At 39.7% G+C, this 22,735-nt stretch overlaps 1 protein-coding gene across 1 annotated transcript in view; it reads left to right on the forward strand.

Annotated features, from left to right (window-relative positions):
- Positions 1–19,826, forward strand: part of LOC129775457 (fatty acid synthase) — a 55,534-nt gene extending 35,708 nt beyond the window's left edge. The window contains exons 5-11 of the mRNA XM_055780230.1: positions 5,563–6,017; positions 6,082–6,227; positions 6,291–8,218; positions 8,287–9,002; positions 16,703–18,434; positions 18,501–18,644; positions 18,709–19,826. Coding sequence (XP_055636205.1) covers positions 5,563–6,017; positions 6,082–6,227; positions 6,291–8,218; positions 8,287–9,002; positions 16,703–18,434; positions 18,501–18,644; positions 18,709–18,816 — 5,229 coding nt within the window. The 3' untranslated portion in view covers positions 18,817–19,826. The remainder of the gene's footprint in view (positions 1–5,562; positions 6,018–6,081; positions 6,228–6,290; positions 8,219–8,286; positions 9,003–16,702; positions 18,435–18,500; positions 18,645–18,708) is intronic.
- The last annotated feature ends 2,909 nt before the right edge of the window (positions 19,827–22,735 follow it).

The raw sequence follows: 22,735 nt of genomic DNA on the forward strand, positions 1-22,735 counted from the left end.
GGTTTTACGATATTGTGACATTAATTTGTTCGCGGATAATACTGTTCTGTTCATCGCAGCTAAGACTATAAAAGAAACCGAGGGACACATAAACGAAGATTTGCATTCTCTGGCTCAGTGGCTTAAATTCAAACAATTGAAATTGAATGTTGACAAAATAAAATACATGCTAATTTCTTCAGCAAACTCCAGAATTGACGTAAATTTTGAAATAGATGGTGAGACATTAGAACGCGTGAATGAAATCAAATACCTAGGAGTTATCATTGATGACAATTTAACTTTCAAGTCTCACATTAATAATGTCATCAAGAAGATTGCTGTTCGCGCCACGCGCAGCGAGCGCAAAACGTGTTCTGACATGTCATGACGATATAAATTGAAACCTCCATTTGTCTACAATACACATTTTCCGATCATCACCCGAAGCAATTATTGTCTATTCCATTCCATCGCATCACCTAGTCACGTGCGAGAGCGAGATGAATGTAGCAGCAACATAACAACGAACAGCACCCGATCGAACCGAGCGAAGCCGACAGGACAAAAACCCCACCAACTTTCTGACAAATGCAAAGGGAACGCAGAACAGATCATCCATCTTTGCCAGGTTTTTCCTTACCATCAACGTGGAAGTGACTTACCAAGTGATGCGTAATTAGTGAAATAAAGAGAAAATTTGGACTATAACCTCTTGTGTTTTTAACTTCCACAGTGTGCTTAGCCAGAACCATTCCAACCGTAGTTAGCCCGGTTTATGCGCTAACATTTGGTCCTTCGAATCGGATTGGCTTCTGCTAACCTGTGGAATAAAATTCATTCACAAGTGTTTTACGCGAAGTGAATTAGTTGAAAAAACATTGCGTAGCAATTGATCAACATATGTGACATCCTCTTGTGGTAGTGTTTCTGCGTGAAACTACCCTTCATTCGAGAAAAAAGGTGTTTTGCGTGAAGTGAATAAGTTGGAAGAACATTGCTTAGCAGTTGATCAACTTATTTGAAAATGTCCTGTGGTAGTGCTTCTGCGTGAAGCTGCCAAACGACGTTTAGGAATAGAGGTGTCGAAAGAACATTGCGTTGCAATTGATCGATATCCTTTTGCAATTAGTTTTTGTGAATCTGTGAAAAATATTGTACCAGTAAGCGTCCCTCGTGGCTTAGACAACGTGAGTTTTTGTGAAAAAGAACATTTGTGGTTCTTTAACGTGAAGAACAGTGTTACACGATTACCAAACTATACGCAACCGTGAAAATGACGACGCAACATTCCCCAATCAAGACCACCAGTGCTGAAGGCTCTAAAGCAGTGCCGATAATTACAGAGAGTGCGGATGATTCTGCAAGTTTTAAAGGTTTTGCTGAATGGGAGGTTGCTATTGATTCTGGCAGCCAAAGGCTATTATCGTCTCTATTTCGTCAACGTGACCAAGTGAATCAAAAGATTGTCCGTGTTCAGAATGCGCTTATGGCTGCAGGGAACCAATTCAGTATGGCGCAGCTGAAAACGTTCACTAAAAATATCGATGCGGCATACTCGGAGTTCAGCGGTTTCCACAGCAAGGTAATGGCTATTATTCCCGATGAAGCGATTGATATTCAAGAAGAAATCTACAGTGATTTTGAGAACCGTTTCAATTTAGTGTCAACCACTATCGAGGAGCTTCTGCAAGCTCATGTCACAGATCCAGGTGGTCTGCAGAACCCCACAGGTAGGAATCAGTCTCCAGTGATAATTCATCAACAAGCACTCCGTGTTCCCTTGCCAACATTTGATGGCCAATACCGAAATTGGCCTAAATTCAAGGCTATGTTTCAGGATCTTATGAGTACCTCCACCGAATCAAATGCTATAAAGTTGTACCATTTGGAAAAGGCTCTGATTGGTGATGCCAGTGGTGTCATCGATGCGTCCACCATCAGAGATAATAATTACGAGCATGCGTGGCGCATTCTAGAAAATAGATTCGATAACAAACGCCCCATAGTAGATACACATATCCAGAGTATCAAGAATCTCAATCATATGACCAGGAAATCATCCAAAGAATTGCGAGATCTCATCGACGAATGTACGCGTCATGTCGAAGGTCTGCGCTTCATGGGTCAGGAACTTCTCGGTATCTCAGAACTTTTTGTTGTTAATATTTTGACTTCCGCACTAGATAGATACGCGTGAAAGCTGGGAGAAAACTTTAAGCAAAGAAGAACTGCCCAACTATAAAAATACAATTGGTTTCCTGCAAAATCATTATATAATTTTGGAAAGATGTGAAGCTACATCTTTCGTACCCATCGATAAGCCGATGCAGCAGAAATTTTCGATGCCGTTAAAGGACATAAGATCATCCAACGCAGCTACATCGCCATCTGGAGTCGCATATGATTTGTGCTCTGAAATACATCTCAATTATAAGTGTCCAGTACTTAGAAAAATGAGTATCCATGAGAGAATTGCAAAGGTAAAATCGATATATGCTTGCTATAATTGTCTGCGCAAAGGCCATCGAGTTCATGCATGTTCATCCGAACGAACGTGCAGCAAATGTTCCAAAAAACACCATACCTTACTTCACCTGGACCAATTCACTACTCCACCCCTTACTGTGCACCAACCGATCTCATATCCTGAAAATATCGATATATCACTAGAACCGAAATCACAGTTCAACCAAGTAAATACTTCTTGTTTCAGCATCTGGAAGGTGACAAAGCAAGCTTTACTTCTGACGGCTACTGTAAACATTCTCGACAGATATGGTAACCCCCATATGCATAGAGCATTACTGGATTCTGGTTCGCAGGTCAACTTCCTGACCGAATCTGTAGCGAGAACTCTTGATCTAACTATGCATCCTACCAATATTCCTGTTGTTGGTATCGGGGGCTCCAAAACTGTCATTAATAAAAGGACATGTGTAACAGTTAAATCTAACTACAGCAACTTCAAAAAAGAGATGGAATGTCTTATTGCAGATCGTGTGACTGGATCGGTGCCATCTGCAAGGATCGATGTTACCAACTGGGGTATTCCATCTGGATTGCAACTGGCTGATCCAAGCTTCGATACTCCCGATGGAATAGACTTATTAATCGGAGCTGAATTTTTCTTCGATGTAATAATGCAGGGAAAATTTCGCCTTCGTGATGATCTACCATTACTACAAGAGACTGTGTTTGGATGGGTGGTCACAGGTGCCTACAACAACAGCCAGCAACAACCTGAAATACATTCGAACGTGGTAACTGAAGATCTTGAAAATCAAGAAGTTGAAGAGCACTTCCAGCGAACACATCGTGAAAACGGGAAATTCGTTGTGCACCTTCCATTCAGAGAAACTGTAAGCGATCCAAGCAGCAACCGAGCTCTAACGGAAGTGAAAGATCGAGAACCCTACACTACATTCGATGAATCTTCTGTGTATCGATCAGTTCGAACGCTTGGAATATTGTGGGTTCCAATTCCTGATAGCTTCTGGTTTGAAGTTCCTAATTCCCGTGATGTCCGTTATGACAAGCTTGTCACTAACAGGTACATTTTGTCAAAAATCGCTAGATTGTTTGATCCGTTAGGACTTGTTTCTCCTATACTGGTCCTTGCTGAAACACTGATGCAGCACATATGGACCTCCAAAATTGATTGGGAAGACAAATTTGATACTAACTTGCTTCGAGAATGGATTATGTTTCGAGACTTATTTCCGGAGATTAATGAACTCCACATGCCTATGTGCATAGTTGAACGAAACTCCACTCGTATAGGGTTTGCCGATACTTCGAATGAGGTATATGAGTCAATAACTCCAGCCCATCTTCATCCTAAAAAACCGTTGGGACCAGTACCTAGACCTTCTTATTTAGACATCCAATCAAATCGGTTATCTCGTTGGCAATATCTCATCCTGTTACGGGACCATTCTTGGAAGCGATGGTCCACGGAATATTCCTCCAAACTACAAACTCGTGTAAAATGCTTGAAGAAACGTCCACACATACAGCCGAGCATGATAGTCATCATAGCTGAAGACAACACACGTGTCCAAACATAGATGTTGGGAAAAATCATAGCTGTATACCCAGATAATGAAACAGTAGTTGAAGTAGCAGATGTAAAAACTGCATCCGGAGTGTTTCGCCGTGTAACAAGCAAATTATTTCATCTTTCTATTCTGGACAACGAGTAATTACAAATAAATGAAGTGAAGGACTAGTCTCATTTCGCCCCGGGAGAATGTTCGCGCCACGCGCAGCGAGCGCAAAACGTGTTCTGACATGTCAGGACGATATAAATTGAAACCTCCATTTGTCTACAATACACATTTTCCGATCATCACCCGAAGCAATTATTGTCTATTCCATTCCATCGCATCACCTAGTCACGTGCGAGAGCGAGATGAATGTAGCAGCAACATAACAACGAACAGCACCCGATCGAACCGAGCGAAGCCGACAGGACAAAAACCCCACCAACTTTCTGACAAATGCAAAGGGAACGCAGAACAGATCATCCATCTTTGCCAGTTTTTTCCTTACCATCAACGTGGAAGTGACTTACCAAGTGATGCGTAATTAGTGAAATAAAGAGAAAATTTGGACTATAACCTCTTGTGTTTTTAACTTCCACAGTGTGCTTAGCCAGAACCATTCCAACCGCAGTTAGCCCGGTTTATGCGCTAACAATTGCCAAGAAGTACAGCGTTTTGTGTCGTTTGAAAAAAGAACTGACGGTGAACAATAAAATTAAATTGTATAAATCATTGATCTCACCGCACATAGACTTTTGCTCGTAGATCCTATTCCTAGTTATAACACTAGAAACGCGAATGAATTAAGAACACCCCATTTCTTGACATGTGCTTCACACAATTTTAACTGACGAAGTTTTATACAAACGGGTAATTCATTTGAACAGTTTTATGCAGTCTTTTTTTATTTTTCTTTTCGTAGAATATTGTACATGACGAAATTTTTATCGAACGGATTATATTGTGTAGAGAATTTAAATTTTTTTACGATATTTTTTTTTCTTTATTCCGTTTTTATCTCTATTATGTCTGTCATGATCTTGGTGATGATCGACTATTTTTATTTTTATTTTGTTCTTAGTAGTTGAAGTAGTTGAACAAAAAGTAGTCTACAAAAGTTTGAGCGTCGCGCGCGTGGTACGGATATAAAGGATATGAATTTAAAAGTTTTGTAAGGGCCGGTCTAGAATTTTTTGTAAAGAAAAATTACTCGATTTCTCTAGATGGAGATATTCAAAGTCAATCTAAAACAAGGCTGGCGGTTGGACTTGTGTCTTTGTGGACCATCTGGCTGCAAGGGCCTTGTCGGGACCGTATCGGCTCTGTGGCGGACAAGACTGAGTATTGGTTCATCTTTTGACATTGCAATATTTTGAACTTCTATCTGTAAATAAAATCAGCTCGTTTTTTTTTGTTCAACTGATTTCAACGCTGAGAAAAAATAAATATCTTTCAGATAAATCGTCTTGCTTAAACCTCTGTGGGGGAAGGAGGCGGGACCATCCATTCCATTAATCCAGTCCATTAATTATTTCAGATCTCCGGTCCAGTAGACTCGGTGACTAAATTTGTCGCTGAGCTGAACGCTGAAAATATCTTCGCTAAGGCTGTCAAATCGTCCGGTATTGCTTTCCACAGCCGATACATTGCCGAAGCCGCTCCAAAGCTGCGAAAGTCACTAGACAGAATAATTCCGAATCCAAAGAGTCGCTCTCCGCGCTGGATAAGCACCAGCATTCCGGAAGAGGGCTGGAATACGGCGCTGGCACAGCAATCTTCAGCTGCGTACCACGTGAACAATTTGCTCTCTTCGGTTCTGTTTGCTGAAGGTTTGCATCATGTACCAGCGAACGCGATCTGCATCGAAATCGCACCCCATGGTTTGCTTCAGGCTATCCTGAAGCGCGCTCTGGGAAAGGATGCAACGAATCTAAGCTTAATGAAGCGGGGTCACACCAACAACGCTATCTTCATGTTGACTAATCTTGGAAAGTAAGTGAAAATATTCGAAGAAAAGAGGTAACCATGAACATGTTTTTTTCTTCTTTATATTCAGACTATATGCCGCTGGTGCGCAGCCACAAGTGAAAAATTTGTACCGACCGATATCGTACCCGGTTGGTCGCGGAACGCCTATGTTGAATTCCCTAGTGAAATGGGATCACTCCACCAAGTGGTTCTTGACCAAATTTGGCGTTGAAAGTAATTTTTGTTTGGAATGATTATATTTTTCTCATTTTTCATATCAACATCAATCCGTTCCAGACAAATCCGGTGAGACTATTATTGACGTCAATCTGGACAAACCCGAAGATGCCTATTTGGCTGGTCATACTATCGACGGTCGTGTTTTATTCCCAGCCACGGGGTACATGACACTAGCTTGGCGTACTTTTGCTAAAATGCGTGGATCTGAGATGGAAAAAACTCCCATCGTTATTGAGAACGCTGTATTCCATCGTGCAACAATTCTGCCAAAGGGAGGATCCGTAAAGTTCGGAATCAATTTCTTCGATGGAACTGGTGCGTTCGAGATTTGTGAAGGAGGTTCCTTGACGATGTCCGGAAAAATATCAATTCCAGAGAATATCGAATTGGAACAATTGAATTTATATACGCTTGATCAGGACAAATCGGGCATCGCGCTTAGTACGAGCGATGTTTACAAAGAATTGCGACTAAGAGGATACGATTATGGCGGCTTGTTCCGTGGTGTGAGCAAGGCTGATGGCAGAGCCGTTACTGGTGAACTTCAATGGAAAGATAACTGGGTAAGCTTCATGGACACAATGCTGCAGTTTAGTATTCTTGGAAAAAATATGCGAGAGCTGTATCTGCCCACGAGAATCGAAAAAGTAGTCATCGATCCAGCACGCCACTTAGACATGATGAACAGTCTAAAATCGAAAAGCTTGGACGCACCGGTGACGGTCTACCGCAATATTGACGTTATCAAGAGCGGCGGTGTTGAGATGCGTGGACTCAAAGCAACGTTGGCTCCCAAACGTGCTGGATCGCAAGCTGCCCCAACCTTGGAAAAGTACGTTTTCGTTCCCAATTTCAACGAGAAGGAGCTAGCGGAAAACAGCGATAAAGCTAAACATCGCTCGATTTCAACAGCTGTTCATACCGTCATCGAAAATAGTGCTGGAGCACTGAAAATCAAAGTTGCCGAAGCTTGCTTCCAGCGAGCCCCGGAAAATACAATGGCTGGAACGGTACAGTCCATCATTGAGGGCGAACCGACTCTTGTTAGTGATGTTGCAGTAGCTACCATCTATCAGCCGGAAGCATTCGCTCAACACTACGGTGAATCCGGCGTTCGCATGGTTGCAAAAGATGCTGCGGCTACTCCGATCGAACAAGGTTGCCATTTGGTCATCTCCTATGATATCCTCGGTCGCCCAGATGGACAGGTAGTGCTTAGTAATCTTCGCCAATCAATACGCGAAGATGGTTTCATTCTGCTGGAAGACTCCCGCGCGGACTTCGAAGCTACCGGAAAAGGTAAAACATTATTTGATTCGCTGAAGTTAACTGTGGTGTGCTATCAAATTTGCGAAAAAAGGGTTTATCTCCTTTTACGTCCGACTGTTAGTTACGAGCAGCGCAAAAATACAGTCATTCAAATTACCGAAAAGAATTTCGCTTGGTTGGAGGCGCTGAAGTTATCCATTGCAAAGGCTGAGGAGACAAACACTTTTGTGTACATCGTTTGTCAAGGTGAAGAACTGTGCGGATCCCAGGGATTAATCAATTGTATTAAAAACGAAGCGGGAGGTAAATTTGCACGCATGATATTCATACAAGACAAACGGGCGGAGAAATTCTCGTTAACTGGGAAACTATTTGCCGAACAGCTGAGGAAAGATTTGATCTGCAATGTGTTGAATGCAAGCGGAGTTTGGGGTGCCTTCCGCCATCTGCGGTTGGACAGCCAAACAAATGCTCCCTCGTTGCCGGTCGAACACGCGTACATCAATGCATTAACGAAGGGTGATTTGGCCAGTTTGAAGTGGATCGAGGGACTCCTCTCTCGCGACAAACCAGATGTAAAGGATAAGAAAATCGAACTGTGCACCGTTTACTATGCCCCCATAAACTTCCGTGACGTTATGCTGAGTTCCGGAAAGCTTGGAGTTGATGCCTTGCCAGGAGACTTGCCGACTCAGGATTGCATTCTCGGACTCGAGGTAAACACTGATAGATCCACTCTAATCGAACACAGGAATTGATAGAATTTTTTCTTCATACTTCACAGTTTGCTGGTCGTGATTCGAAGGGTCGCCGCATCATGGCCATGGTTCCGGCTAAGTCACTAGCTACCACGTGCATCGCACATCGCAATATGATGTGGGATGTCCCCGACAACTGGACGATGGAGCAAGCTTCCACCGTTCCGTGTGTATATTCGACTGTCTACTACGCGTTGGTCATTCGAGGCCGTATGAAGCGGGGTGAATCGATTCTCATTCATGCGGGCTCGGGCGGTGTTGGTCAAGCGGCTATATCCGTGGCCCTAGCAGCTGGGTTGACCGTATTTACGACGGTTGGAAGCCAAGCGAAGCGCGATTTCCTCAAACGTACCTTCCCCCAATTGCAAGACCATAATATTGGCAATTCACGCGACTGTTCGTTTGAGCAAATGGTTATGCAACAGACCCAAGGCCGTGGGGTAGATCTGGTGCTGAACTCACTAGCCGACGAGAAACTGCAGGCATCTGTGCGTTGTCTGGGTTTAAATGGACGCTTCCTAGAAATTGGCAAATTTGATTTGAGCAACAATAGTCCACTGGGAATGTCCGTATTTTTGAAGAACACCTCGTTCCATGGAATCTTAGTTGACAGCATTATGGAAGGTGACGAAGAAACACTTGCACAGGTAGTCAGCCTGGTGGCTGAGGGCATCAAAACAGGCGCAGTGCGACCTCTCCCAACTAGTGTATTCGGTGATCATGAAGCTGAGCAGGCATTCAGGTAGGTTGACAATCACTGAGTTATTAGTTCTTTGACGTAGGACTACGTCTAACAGGTATATATGGGAGGTAAACTAAAAATCTGAACACTGAACATGCAGGAAAAATGGAAGAATTCGAATGCATATAACTCGAGCATTTCTTAATAGATCACAAAGATGTTTGCATCGATCGATAGAAAAAAATTCTATTTGCATCCATCACAATGAAATTTCAATGAAATGTGAACGCTCTAAATCTCACGTTTTGATTGGGCCGAATTGTGCTCCTCAAAATGTACCGACCAAATGGAGTAACCAGAGTATCAGCGGAATACGGTTTCCCTAACACAGACCTCAAAACCATGAACTTTCAAGTTTAAAACCTCTATAATATAGGAAGTTGAAGTTGAAATAATTGATTCATGCAAGCCTTTTGTACCCGCATGTATTTTTCCACTCAGGAATGTATTTTCTCAACACGGACTACAAAAGTGGGTACGAACACAACGATTTGGCTCGGTTGTTCAAGACGATGCGTCTCAGTTTATTGAACTTCTACGCATACCGTTTCATGGTTAGGCAAAATGTCAGCAACCGTTTACTGCAATAAGTCGATTGACCCAACAATATTCGTTCAACGTGCAATCGAAACTGAGTGTCTGAAGTTCATCAAATTAAGCAAATTTGCGATTCGAGAAGTACGCACACTCGAGAGATGCAATAACTTCTCATATTTCACATGAAATCGTGGTTTTCAGAAAAACAAATTTGATGAAAAATGTCTTTAAATAGCATGAAAGGTCGAGAAATCCTGACTTCATGTACACACTCCTCAAAAAACTATTTTTTTTACGACTACGACACTGTAAATGAAGTTCGCTTGAGCTAATATTTTGCATAGAGTCTGTTATCGTGCGAATCAACATTTCGCAACATTTTGTTTAATCTGTAAATTATTTTGTAAATATGGTAACTGTCATCCTTGTCACTCATTGATCCAAAAATAGCATTGTTTCAATAGCTCAAAAATTGCTTTGAAAGTAAACTATTGCAATCACAAAAATCTGTATATAACCGGGAGGCAGCTCGGAAATCCACTGTTGCGGAAATGAAATGGGGGGGGGGACTTAAAAAAGTGGATTTCCAGTTCAGTTTTTATTTTTAAGGGACTTTAACTCGATGGTCGTTCATTCCTGCAAAAGTGGATTTTCGAATTGGTTCCCCCCACTTATAAACAAATTTTTGTGATTTGAATTGCTCGCTTTCACAGCAATTTTTATTTTTTTTTTATTTTTTTATCTGTATTATAGTGATTTTCAACTCATTTGGCTGGTTCGTCACTTTTACTTCCATTTTTGGAAGAATGTCGGGAGTGAGAATTGAACTCGTGACCTTCAGCGTGAGAGGCATGGATGTTACCACTACGCCAGATCGCCTCCACGCACACACAGCAATTTTTGAGCTATTGAAACAAATTTTTGGATCAATGAGTGACAAGCATCACAGTTACTTCATCTACAAAATAATCTGTATTTCTACAGCAGCTATCTCGAGCAAGTCGTCGCTCGCATAAAGCTTTTCAAGTCAACGATCTAGGTATGCGGAATTTACCTCCGTGCTTTCACTAAGTGGGTTGACGCGAACGTTTCGCAAAGCAATAGAACACAAATTTTAAACTTAACTGTCAAAATTGACATATACTCTGCTCGCGACACTGAAATACTGAACTTACTGAATTTCCTAGTAGTTTTTCAGTATCTCTTAGCCAAATTTACATGTCCAACGCGCGTGTGGGCTAAGGTGGCGGCGTCGACAGCAATCACTGCGGAAGAAAAATCACCTTCAATTTTACACCGAAGAATGCAGCTCTCACCGCTGAAAAATACCTTCGTCGCATCCGGCTTGAAATGTGCTGCACTTTGATGCAACTTTACCAATAAATCCAAACACGCTGCTAAATTCACAGAAAATCCTCTCATGCAAATCATGCGTTTCGTGCAATTTTAAGCCATTTGAAATATATATTTTTCAAAATCCCGATTTCATGTACTCTTACTTTGGGCGCTTTTTCGATTTTCAAGAAACTTTCTAGTGAATGAAGTCCGATTGAGCTAATATTTTGCATAATTTATTTGGATATCAACATTTCGCAAAAAGTTCCGTATGAAAAATCGAGATGACCATTTTCATTGGCACCATACGGTTTGCCTCGTATTCTGAAAAAACAACTTCCAGAGTTTCTCGACTCGAGAGTCTCCTAAGAGAGTCGATTTTTGAAAAAAAAATTCGGGTTGACAGTAGAACTCGATGTTGATGTGGTGTAAAAATATGTGATAATCAATAATAATATAGAAGAGCTAAAATACAGAAGCACTCGCCGTCAGACGGCATGAAAATCGATGCGGTGACTACACCGAACGAATTTGCACGACTGGGTGCGATATCTATCTTCCATTTTTCCTTTGCATCGAGCAAAACAGCTGTGTCTGACATTCTTTATCCACATTATTCGCAGAACGAATGCTGCATTTGCTATATCCATTTCATAAAAACGTGCCCTGTTCACCCTGTAAAACCAGATGGGCCAACCAGAAGAGTTCACCGGGCCACAGGTCGAATATGGCTGACATAGAACGTTTGCGACAGATTGTTACTTTATCGGTGTATGTGAATTAGGATTGGGCGATCTTTGATCGATATTTAGAAGATCGATCTTTTCCTTCTCGATTTCTGATTTTTTTGTATTGATTCCTTGTTCTTCGATATATCGCAAAAATCGATCTTTTCTTTTTGATCTCCGATTTTTCCGTTGAAAACTTTTAGTAAATTTGTTTTTCAGTGAACATTGATTTTAATCTCACTAAAAACCACCTGACAAATTTAACAAACATTGGGTCCATTGGGAGGTCGCGTTACTTAATTTGACATAGGGGGGAGGGGAGATAGCCGTGATCGTTACGTAACAACATTCCATTTTTATTCCTAAACAAATTCAAGGGTCTCTATATGCTTGAGCAGCTAGCTTCGATTCCGGGACCGAATAAGGTGTGTTTCCTGAGCCAAGATGATAAAGCACGTGTTTTAATGTGTTTGACAGCAGCTAGTAAGCAAGCACCGATAGATGCATTTCGAACAGGGTTACCATATCTACATTATAATCTGTATTTCTACAGATGTTTTAGACTTTTTAAACCAAGAATTTGTAGATTACAATTTTTTTGGGTTTCATGCAGAATTCCCATTTTTTTTCAATTAACGTTGCAATATTAGCTTGAGGTTAAAAATATTTTTTCCAATCTCACCTATTTTATTCATATAGCGTTATAATCAATAAATAACACCGTTCATCTTTTTCTTACTAAGCACAGAGAATGTAAATTTCAAAAGTGCACTCATACTGTCATGAAAATTTCATTTGTCATTTCCTTTGAAAGTTCATTTTTCAAATGAATTGAAAATGCACAACTCAAAGCGAAAAGAGGGGATTAAATCAGTTCAGGGAATACTTCCGTGATCAACTTCGACCGAAATCCTATTTTACTGTTTTTCAAACTACGTTTTGCTAATTGTTGTTGAATTGAACAAAGCAAACTGAAACACCTGAATAAATCAGATTAATTCGGACACCAGCACACTTTATCTTACTTTCTTGAGTAATAAATGCCAAGAATAATACATTAAATTTAAAAAAGCATATGAAGATATCTATGTAGGTTAGGGTGCCAATGAAAATGGTCATCTCGAGTTTCAAAAAGTTACCCCATAAAAATGTTCACCGCCTCGAAAAAAAACACCCTATGCCAAATATCAGCTCAATCTGACTTAAGGGAGTGTGGCGCAAAGCGGTCAAGGTCAAATTTTTTGAAAATCGGGGTTTTCGAAAAAAAATTTTTGATGCCAAATGTCTTAAAATTGTATGAAACGTCGAGATCTAGTGTCATCTCGATAATTTTTTTTTGTCAAAAATCTACACTCTGAGACTTAGTTTTTTTTTCGGCATGCGAAACGAAAAGTATGGTTTAGGGTCATAATAAAAATAGTTATCTCGATTTTTATTCGGAACTTGATACGAAATGTTAATTTGCACAATAATATACCCTATGCAAAATATTAGCTCATTCGAACTTTTTTTACTGGTGTCACAAACGTTAAAATTTGAGTTTTTTTGAAAAACAAAAAACCACCGAAAATCGAGGTTTTAAAATTTTTTTTGACGCCAAATGCCTTAAAATTGCATTACTCGTCGAGATTTACAGTTATCTCGAAATTTTTTTTTCGAAATGACACTAGCTCTCGACGTTTCATGCCATTTTAAGACATTTTTTAGAGGCGAATGAACTGCAAAGTTTAAAGCCTCTTAAAAACAAAGAAAGAAGAAGAAAGACATTTGGCATCAAATTTTTTTTTCGAAAACCCCAATTTCCTTTCCACCCCCTTGGGTAATTTTTCGATTTTCCAAAAAATCAAACTTTGGCCGCTTTGCGCCACTCTCCCTTAAGTCCGATTGAGCTGAAATTTGGCATAGGGTGTTTTTTCGAGGTGGTGAACATTTTGTATAGGATAACTTTTTGAAATTTTAGGGTCGATTTTTTCCCATACATTCATTAGCACCCTAATGTAAGTGTTGAAGATTCAGAAATTGGAAGCTGGGCTGAACTGGGCAAGAACAAAACAATGGTTTTTAGGACCATCTGCTGAACCATCAAATGGCTGGACGATTGAAGTTTGAATATAAATTTAAATAAAAACATACCCGATTAATTTGTTTAGAATGAAAAATTCTTGTCCTGTCCATTTCCTAAGCATAAGCTATTTAGTAACTTTATGCGCCCTTCTCAAGCGTTGACAGTTCTCCAGTTTGCCCTTATTATGCTATTTATGCTATTTTATGCTCTTTAAATTCATTACTACCATTACATTTTTGTGTGTACCTAAAATATATTATAATGAAGGTAATTACGTTGTCCAATGTGAACTAGCATCCCCTGGTAACTGAATAAATTTCCATTGCATCTCAATAAAGCAATGTATTTCACTACAGTGTATATGTTTCCTGGATACGCAATTTCTCTCCCGATCAATGATACTGAAGCTAAAAATTATGCTTTAAAATTGGACTCATAAACATAATACAGATTTCAATACAGATTTTTTTTTTTTAAAAGCTATGATAAAAAGGTGATTTCATACCAAAAACACAAATTTAATTTGCTGAAGCAATCTGCGTGCGCGCTCTATTCCAAAACAACGGTTCCAGATGCTGCAAGAAAATATCGTGTTCAAGCCCGAGACACATAATAGGGATGAAGATACAAATAGGAGATAATAGGTTCCTCATCCTTGAAAAGAAAATTGAACTGAAAGGGTAAAAGAAAAATTGAATCGCTTTACGCTATACGCTTTTAAAAATTGTAAAAAGATCAATTGAAATCAATCTAATTTGAATTTATGTAATTGACAAATTAGTTGAAGGTGAGATGGATGCACAGATTTATGTATTGGAATAGAATTTAAATTTAAATTTATTCTTTGTAACAGAAGGTTTAATATTAGAGGCAGTAGGTGAAGATTAGACTGTGGAGGAGACTCAAAGTAAATATATTTTTTATAAAAATGATATATGAAACTAAATAAAATATTTGTAGGATTTTTTTAACCATAACACTAACGGAATAGAGTTGGTTTATTTAAATTGAACATCTTCCCGTGTTCAACAAGTTTAATAGAGTGTATGTTGCACTTCGTTCAGGAAGGCACTATTCTTTGAACGAATTTTCTCATGGGCTCGATTTTAAAAGGGTGAGCGAGTTGCCTGAATTCGAGATTATTCAGCTTCAAGGAATAACCAAGCCAGTAATCATAAATAATGTGAATGGAGGACCAGACCCGTTTTAAAAAGGTCATAGATATTATAGATTTATCATTTTACAACCATTCCATGCCAAAGCGATATAGTGGTTCTCAGATTTTCGTGAAAAGTGGTAGTTTTGTTTCTTTTCGCAAAATTTTAGGTTTTGATTTTGTTATTATTGATTGTATTTGTTTTTTATAGTTTTCATGGTCTCGGGACCAAGGGTGCAATATTTTTATATTTTTTCTTGAAAGCTGAGAATTTTTTACATAACATATCCAAAAATCAGAGAGGCGTTATTTTTTGCTCTTAAGTTATGATTTTTCAAAGTTAACCGATAGCACTAAAAATCATTTTTCCCTTTTTTCACCTTTTTTCAAAAATTCATGACATTTGAAATAATGGACCGATTAAGATGACCAATATATCAATTTGAAGCCGATGAGTTGGTTTTCTTTGAAAAAGTGCCACAATTGCGTAAAAGTTGGAATCTGGTTGCATAGATGTAGTATAGTCACATAGGAATATTGAAAGAAAACTGAAAACATGTTAACTTTGAAAAATCATAACTCATACACGAAAAAAGGCACCTGTCTGAAACTCGGACATGTTATGTGAAAAAAAACCTCAGTTTTCAAGAAAAAATATAAAAAATATGGTGCTTTTGTCCTGAAACCATGTAAACTATAAAAAAAAATTACAACCAATAATTACGAAAACTAAATTCTATTTTTTTCAAATATTTTTCTAAACAAGAATAGCTCATTGGCATTAATTTGATATATCGATCATTTGAATCGGTCCAGTAGATCAAAAGTTACAAATTGTTGTGGTGGAAAAAAGGGTAATTTTGTAAAAAAAATATTTTTCGGACCGTCGGTTAATTTTGAAAAATCAAAACTCAAGAGCAAAATATAACGCCTCTCTGATTTTGGATATGTTATGTAAAATAACCTCAGCTTTCAACGAAAAATATTAAAAAAATAGCGCCCGTAGTCCTGAGACCATGAAAACAATAAAAAGAAACACAATCAATAATGACAAAATCGAACATTTGTAACATCTTTCCAAGAAAGACTAGCTGATTTACTTTAATTTGATATGTCGACCATCTAAATAGGTCCAGTAGTTCACAAGTTATGAAATTTGAAAAAAGTCATTTTTGGAAAGAAGGGGAAAGAGTTGATTTTTCGGACCACTTTAAAATGGAAATGGTCCCCCTAATGTAAAAATAGAAAAATACGGGTTTAATGTTTTGCGGTAAAGAACAAAATTACCACTTTTCACGAAAATCTGAGAACCAGTATATCGGTTTGGCATGGAATAGCTGTTTAATTAATTGAAACTTGATCCAATACGCGTTACTACTAATGCTCCGGGACGCAGTACTTTCAATCGTTGAACATCGGATAGGTTCAATACTCATGATCATTAGGGATCTTAACACTTTATCGACCGGTAGCCTATTTATCGGCTTTTCGATTCCTTACGCTCATCGACCGGTAGCCTATTTATCGGCTTTTCGATTGCCAGCGCTTATTAACCGGTAGCCTATTAATCGGCTTTTGGTTATCGACGGTTTTTGTCAGTGGGTTGCTCTGTTTATAACAAATATCAATAAAATTCCATCACTTTAAAACAAAAGGAATAAGCACAACACAATGCATAGTGAAAATTTAGCCGGTACTGGGAGTAAATTCGGGCGCGATTTAGCCGGTACTTACTAAGTGGCAGCCTCAACCACAACCAGTCGATAAAGTGTTAACTCATAACGAAATATTTTAAATATGCAATAATTAGCGTGACGTAATTTGTGCACGATGCCCAACCCACCCTTTTAACGATTTATGTTTGTTTGCATTTTTTCAGGTTCATGGCCTCCGGCAAGCACATTGGTAAAGTAGTACTTAAAATAAGGGATGAAGAAAAGGCCAAGATTGTTATCCCAACACCGAAATTGATCACCGCCATTCCACGCACTTATATGCACAAAGAGAAAAGCTACATCCTGATCGGGGGTTTGGGTGGGTTCGGCCTAGAGCTCGCCAACTGGTTGGTATCGCGGGGAGCGACAAAAATGGTGCTGACATCTCGTAGTGGAGTTCGAACGGGCTACCAGTCGCTGATGATCCGTCGCTGGACAGAGCGTGGAGTTTCCGTGTCGATAGATACGAACGATGTGACCACGTTGAAAGGGGCACAAAAAATGCTGACAGAAGCCAAGCAACTTGGGCCGGTTGGGGGTATCTTCAATTTGGCAGCTGTGTTACGCGATGGACTGTTGGAAAACGCAACCGAAGCCGACTTCAAAACGGTTTGCACGCCCAAGGTTGATGGTACGAAGAATTTGGATCAGGCTTCACGCGAACTGTGTCCAGATTTGGATTACTTCGTGTGCTTTTCGAGCGTGTCTTGTGGTAGGGGTAATATTGGCCAGGTAAATTACGGTCTAGCAAATTCGGCTATGGAGCGAATTTGTGAGGCACGGCACAACGCTGGTTTGCCCGGAACTGCCATTCAATGGGGGGCCATTGGTGATACCGGACTGGTTTTGGAAACTTTGGGTGATAACGAAACTGTAATTGGTGGTACTCTACCCCAGAGGATGCCTTCGTGTTTGCAGACTATCGATTTCTTTATGCAACAGCCATGTCCAGTGTTGGCCTCGATGGTGGTAGCAGAGAAGCGAAAGGCCGAAACGGCAGGAGTTGGATTGGTGAGTTCGATTGCCAACATTCTGGGCTTGAAGGATACCAAGAATGTCACGGATTCGGCAACACTAGCCGATCTCGGAATGGATTCACTGATGGGGGCGGAAATTAAGCAGACGCTAGAACGCAACTTTGACACAGTTTTGAGTGCAGCCGAAATTAGGATGTTAACCTTTGGTAAGCTCAAAGCCTTGGAGAGTGGCGGAGGGGAAGTTACCAATGGACCTGCCAGCGCACCTTCTGACATACCCGAACCAAAGCAGCAGGACCAGCAAAGTGTCGGAGATGGTACCCAAGTGCAGTTCAGTGCCGAGTTGATGCCAACCAAATGTTTAGTTCGATTGGATTCACAAGCACCACCGACGAGCAAGCAGAATGCGGTGTTTATGGTTCACGCCATTGAAGGCGTCATAACATCTCTGATTCCGCTAGCACAAACACTCCCAGTTCCGGTTTATGGACTGCAATGTGTAGCTGATGCTCCTCTCGAATCGCTGGAAGCACTGGCGGGATACTACATCAAACAAATTCGAACCGTACAGCCCAAAGGACCGTACACAATAGTTGGCTACTCGTTCGGAGCATCGGTGGCATATGAAATGGTCGCACAGCTAGAAAAAGCCAAAGAAACCTGTCGACTGCTCATGCTAGACGGTTCTCCCCGCTACGTGAGCTGGTATACGGAGGCGCACAGACAGCGCAAAGCTAGTGGAAAAGTCATACAAGCCGAAGATGAAGCATTCGCGCTGGCGTATTTCGCCATGGTGTGTGGAAATTTGGATTACGGCAAAACTGCTCACGAATTGATTACCCCGAAAACCTGGGATGCACGATTGCAAAAATGTGTCGAGTTGATGCGTGTGAAGGTGCCCCAGTACTCGCAGCAGTTGGTGAGTTAAAGCAAGATCAAATAAATCGATTGACGAAGTTTATAATCTAACATTCTCTATTCACAGCTGGAAGTTACGGCAAAATCATTCGTAGACAAAATTTTCGCTAGCCATTTGTACAAACCCATGTCCAAGGTTCAAGCCACAGTGAAGCTGGTGAAGCCAACGGAGAATTATGCGAAATTGCAAGGAGACTACGGTCTATCCGATGTAAGCTATATTTTTAATTGCATACAAACAACCATGTGACCATGTGTTTTTTTTGCTTTCTAAGTTTTGTAGTAAAGAGGTCAAAGTATCGACTGTGAAAGGAGACCATCGATCGATGCTGACAGGCGATTCGATGCTAGAAATTTCCAAAGTGTTACAAGAGCTGATATAGGAGAAAGACGAACGATGCACTTCACTTAACAGAAAACAAGGCATCTCACGGGAGTAAGAATCATCGTTATTTATTTCTGTTCCTTTCTGTATAGTTTAGCTTCGCTCTCGTCTATATTAGATTTAAAGAATGATTTGTTCAGAACAAATATAAGCAGCGTCTGTTTATAAATAGGGAGACGAAAATCATAAAGAAAACTGCCATTACATCCTAAATTAGCTTCCAGCTAGGAACAATGTCACTTTCCTTTGATGATTCTCGTAAATTTCGTATGTGAGATCTGTATATTATTATTTTTCCTTGCCACATTTTCTCATTTTGTTTTTCGAAATTTGGGGTAATCCTCATCTAACATCTAGAGAGAATCCGTGTAGCAAATAAGTTTACATGGAAAGGAACATTCCACGACAGAAAAACTATTTACTTTTTAAATATTTAATACTATATATTAGGTTGTTAGGTTAATTTTAGTTGGCAGAAGATTAATTTCAGGTACTGAATTTTGTACTGCTTAGAACGACGCAATGGTTAGGTACGTTTGCATCACAATCTTGTAGCTTAGAGAATGGAAATAAAACATTTAAACAATGTGTACGCTATTAATTTAGTTTACAGACAGACACACCTCCAATGACTGGTTTATACACACAAATAAACAATTGGATAGTTTTACAGACAGGGGCATCCAGGTTTAGTAAATAAGATAATAATCGAGAAAACATAATGAAGCATTTAAATACTACAGTTGAGCAGTTTAGATGGCCGTAGAATGATACTCAAATGATTAACGTATAGTGTTGGCGTGTACTGAGCACTTAATGATTATTGCCAATTCTCTTGACATCACTCTTGCACAATGAATACTAGGACGAATGTATAGATGTATTTCACCGTTCGCACTGAATATGTTGAACAACCCAAAACTAACACATGTATATTTTAAACCATGTTTCAAAAGCACCGATGTGGAAAAAGTTGATCATAAATAAAATGTGATTAATTATATACAATGTTTGTGTTTTCTATCATCTATATTTCATCTCAAACAAATAAGTTATTCAAGCGAGAATCAGAAATAGAAAACATGAGTTCTTCATTCACTGTCTTCGGACCATGGCTCCAGGTTGATCATAAATAAAATGTGATTAATTATATACAATGTTTGTGTTTTCTATCGTCTATATTTCATCTCAAACAAATAAGTTCTTCAAGTCAGAATCAGAAATAGAAAACATGAGTTCTTCATTCACTGTCTTCGGACCATGGCTCTAGGTTGATCATAAATAAAATGTGATTAATTATATACAATGTTTGTGTTTTCTATCATCTATATTTCATTCAAACAAATAAGTTCCTCAAGCCAGAATCAGAAATAGAAAACATGAGTTCTTCATTCACTGTCTTCGGACCATGGCTCCAGGCCAGTGGAGAGGAAGCCGTACCGTTGAAGATGCCGAGTTGTTATTACTCCCTTTACTGGGGAGGGGAAAAAACAAGGATCTTCGTCGCTGATCCATTGTGCATGCGTTAGACCGTTAAGGTGAAGGTGGAAGCTAGCCATTGTAGTAGTATAGGTACACCCACGTGTAAAAATGGGGTAATAGTGTTTGTGAGAGAAGAGCAAAACACACGTAAATAGATCAAGTCACTTATCAGACTGTGTGGCGCTTCATTGACACGAGTCTTTGAATACATTTATATAAAAAAAATATAACAATTCAATACTAAAGTAAAATGTATGAACGATATGTTCCGATGAACAATTGCAAATATAAATATATATAGAAGGTGCATTTGCATATAAAGTAAAATTCTGATTATACGCGAGCGTAATATAAGCAAATTTATAACACATGCGAATTGGGGCTCTTTTGGTATTAACAAGTTCTTCCGCATAGTAACTCGATGTTGATAAATCCTTAATGTTTTCCTTCGTTGATCGTATTGTTTCCACATATTCACGTTGGAGAGCTTTAACCCTTCTCTTCGTTGGCATTTTGATTGAATGTAATACTTTTCTGTTTACTGTTTTTGAAAGCATAGGCAGCCGTGGCAGTGTTCCGAGCTCTGCAATACAATTTTCTTACCCATTGTTAAAGTTGCTAAAACTTACATTATAGACCCATTAAACGTAAAAATAATAATTGTATTGATATCAACACAATTTTATTCTATGGACTTTCATGACATGAAACGCTATGACTCAGGAATAACATTTTATTGAGTGGTTTTTATAGCTGTTTCGATGATGTTGTCTGGCATCAGTGTCGAAAAAGTAACGATTCTTTCACCAATACAAACAAAACCATTGCCGAAGATTGAAAAATGAAAATATAACTTTTATTGCACTAGCTCGAGTTTTCCGACGTTTTTCACTATACAGTGCGACAGCAGATGAAAATTTAATATCTTGTGAGTAATCGATTAGAGTTTGGTTGATATTACTTGATGGGAAGTGTGCGAAAACGATCAATTTCTTCACACTGTTTCGCAAAATTATTGATTTTCGGGCGAGGGGAGAGGGAGGGAGATAAAAGAAATGAGCGCCACTGTGGCAGCCATTTGTGGCTAGCTTCCACCTTCATCTTAACTACGTAACACACAGAGACAAACACAACCTTGACAAATATTTCTCAATCCAAGATGCTTTCGACGACTAAGACGGCGCCAGTGGTTGTATGGTTAGCGTAACAGCCTCACAATCCGATCGGCCTGGGTTCAATCCCAGCTGGCGTCGTTGGGATTTTCTGAGGCGAAAAATCTCTGGTTACGTCTTCCTTCGGAGCGGAAGTAAAAGAAGTTGGCCCGGCTCATGAGTTGTTGAGTCTGATAGGTAGGAACAGGTGGAGTCGCCTCCCTGATGTCGGTGATTGGCACTAAAGTGGCGGAAATAGGCCGACAAAAAATAAGCGAAGATAAAAAAAAAAAAAAAAGATGCTTTCGACGACAAAAACATTGATACTCTGAAAAACATTTGTAAATTTCTCAAAGAAATCGAAATGAAATTCTAAACCGCTCTTTGCAACTTTTGACAAGACGAAAATAAACAAAAGCTACTCCCAATGAAAAACTGACTGGCGTTATAGCAAGTGTGCTGTGCCATTTGACAGTGGGGATTGTCAAAGTCCCACGATTTAGAAGAAGAAGAAGAAGAAAGTGACCGGAAAATTTTCAGAAGTCAGCTGGATTCCAAGCGTAACTTTCTTTGGTCTATTACTCTGTTGGTATTTTTCTCCATGACGAAGTAGAACATTCAACCGTCTTCGCGTGCGCACAATAAATAAGAGATACCCTCAAAGTAATCCATCAAAATAGAGCGAAGAATTGGTTCTAGAATAAAAAACAGAATAAATCCATGTTGACGTAGGACTACGTCTTTCATTTCTATACCAGGGTGTTTCGAAAGTTTCGAAAACGAAAGCGTTACGCCGGAGATCGTTTTGAGCGTTAATAGCTCCTAAACAACTGAACGAAATGGTATGATAAACACTTCATTCGAAAGATAAAATGTCTACGCGTTATATACTTGTTACTTTTTCATCCAAAAACTTGTTTCAATAGCCTTCAAATTACTTTCAAAACAGGCTATTGAAATCACCAATCGATATATAAGCAAGCGCCGCTCGTAAACCCACTCGGTTATAATTGAACAGCGATTGGAGCATGTTGTCGCTGTTGTGATGAAGCTAACTTCGTTTATCATGAAAGCGCTGATGAACGGTGTCACCAAGAGCCTGTTTGTGCACCTTAGGCCAGAAGGGAATCCATCAGGAGGAGAGTGATGCCACGGTTCTGCTTGAAACATCGAAGCAGCCGCCACACACACATACACGCGCGGAATCCTCGTTGCTATCATCGTTGCTGAAAAATAATCTACCAGTTCTACCCCTACCCCCTGGGAATTGAAAAATACCTTCAT

Source organism: Toxorhynchites rutilus, chromosome 3 (assembly GCF_029784135.1).
Source record: "Toxorhynchites rutilus septentrionalis strain SRP chromosome 3, ASM2978413v1, whole genome shotgun sequence".
NCBI classification, from domain to species: Eukaryota; Metazoa; Arthropoda; class Insecta; order Diptera; family Culicidae; genus Toxorhynchites; species Toxorhynchites rutilus.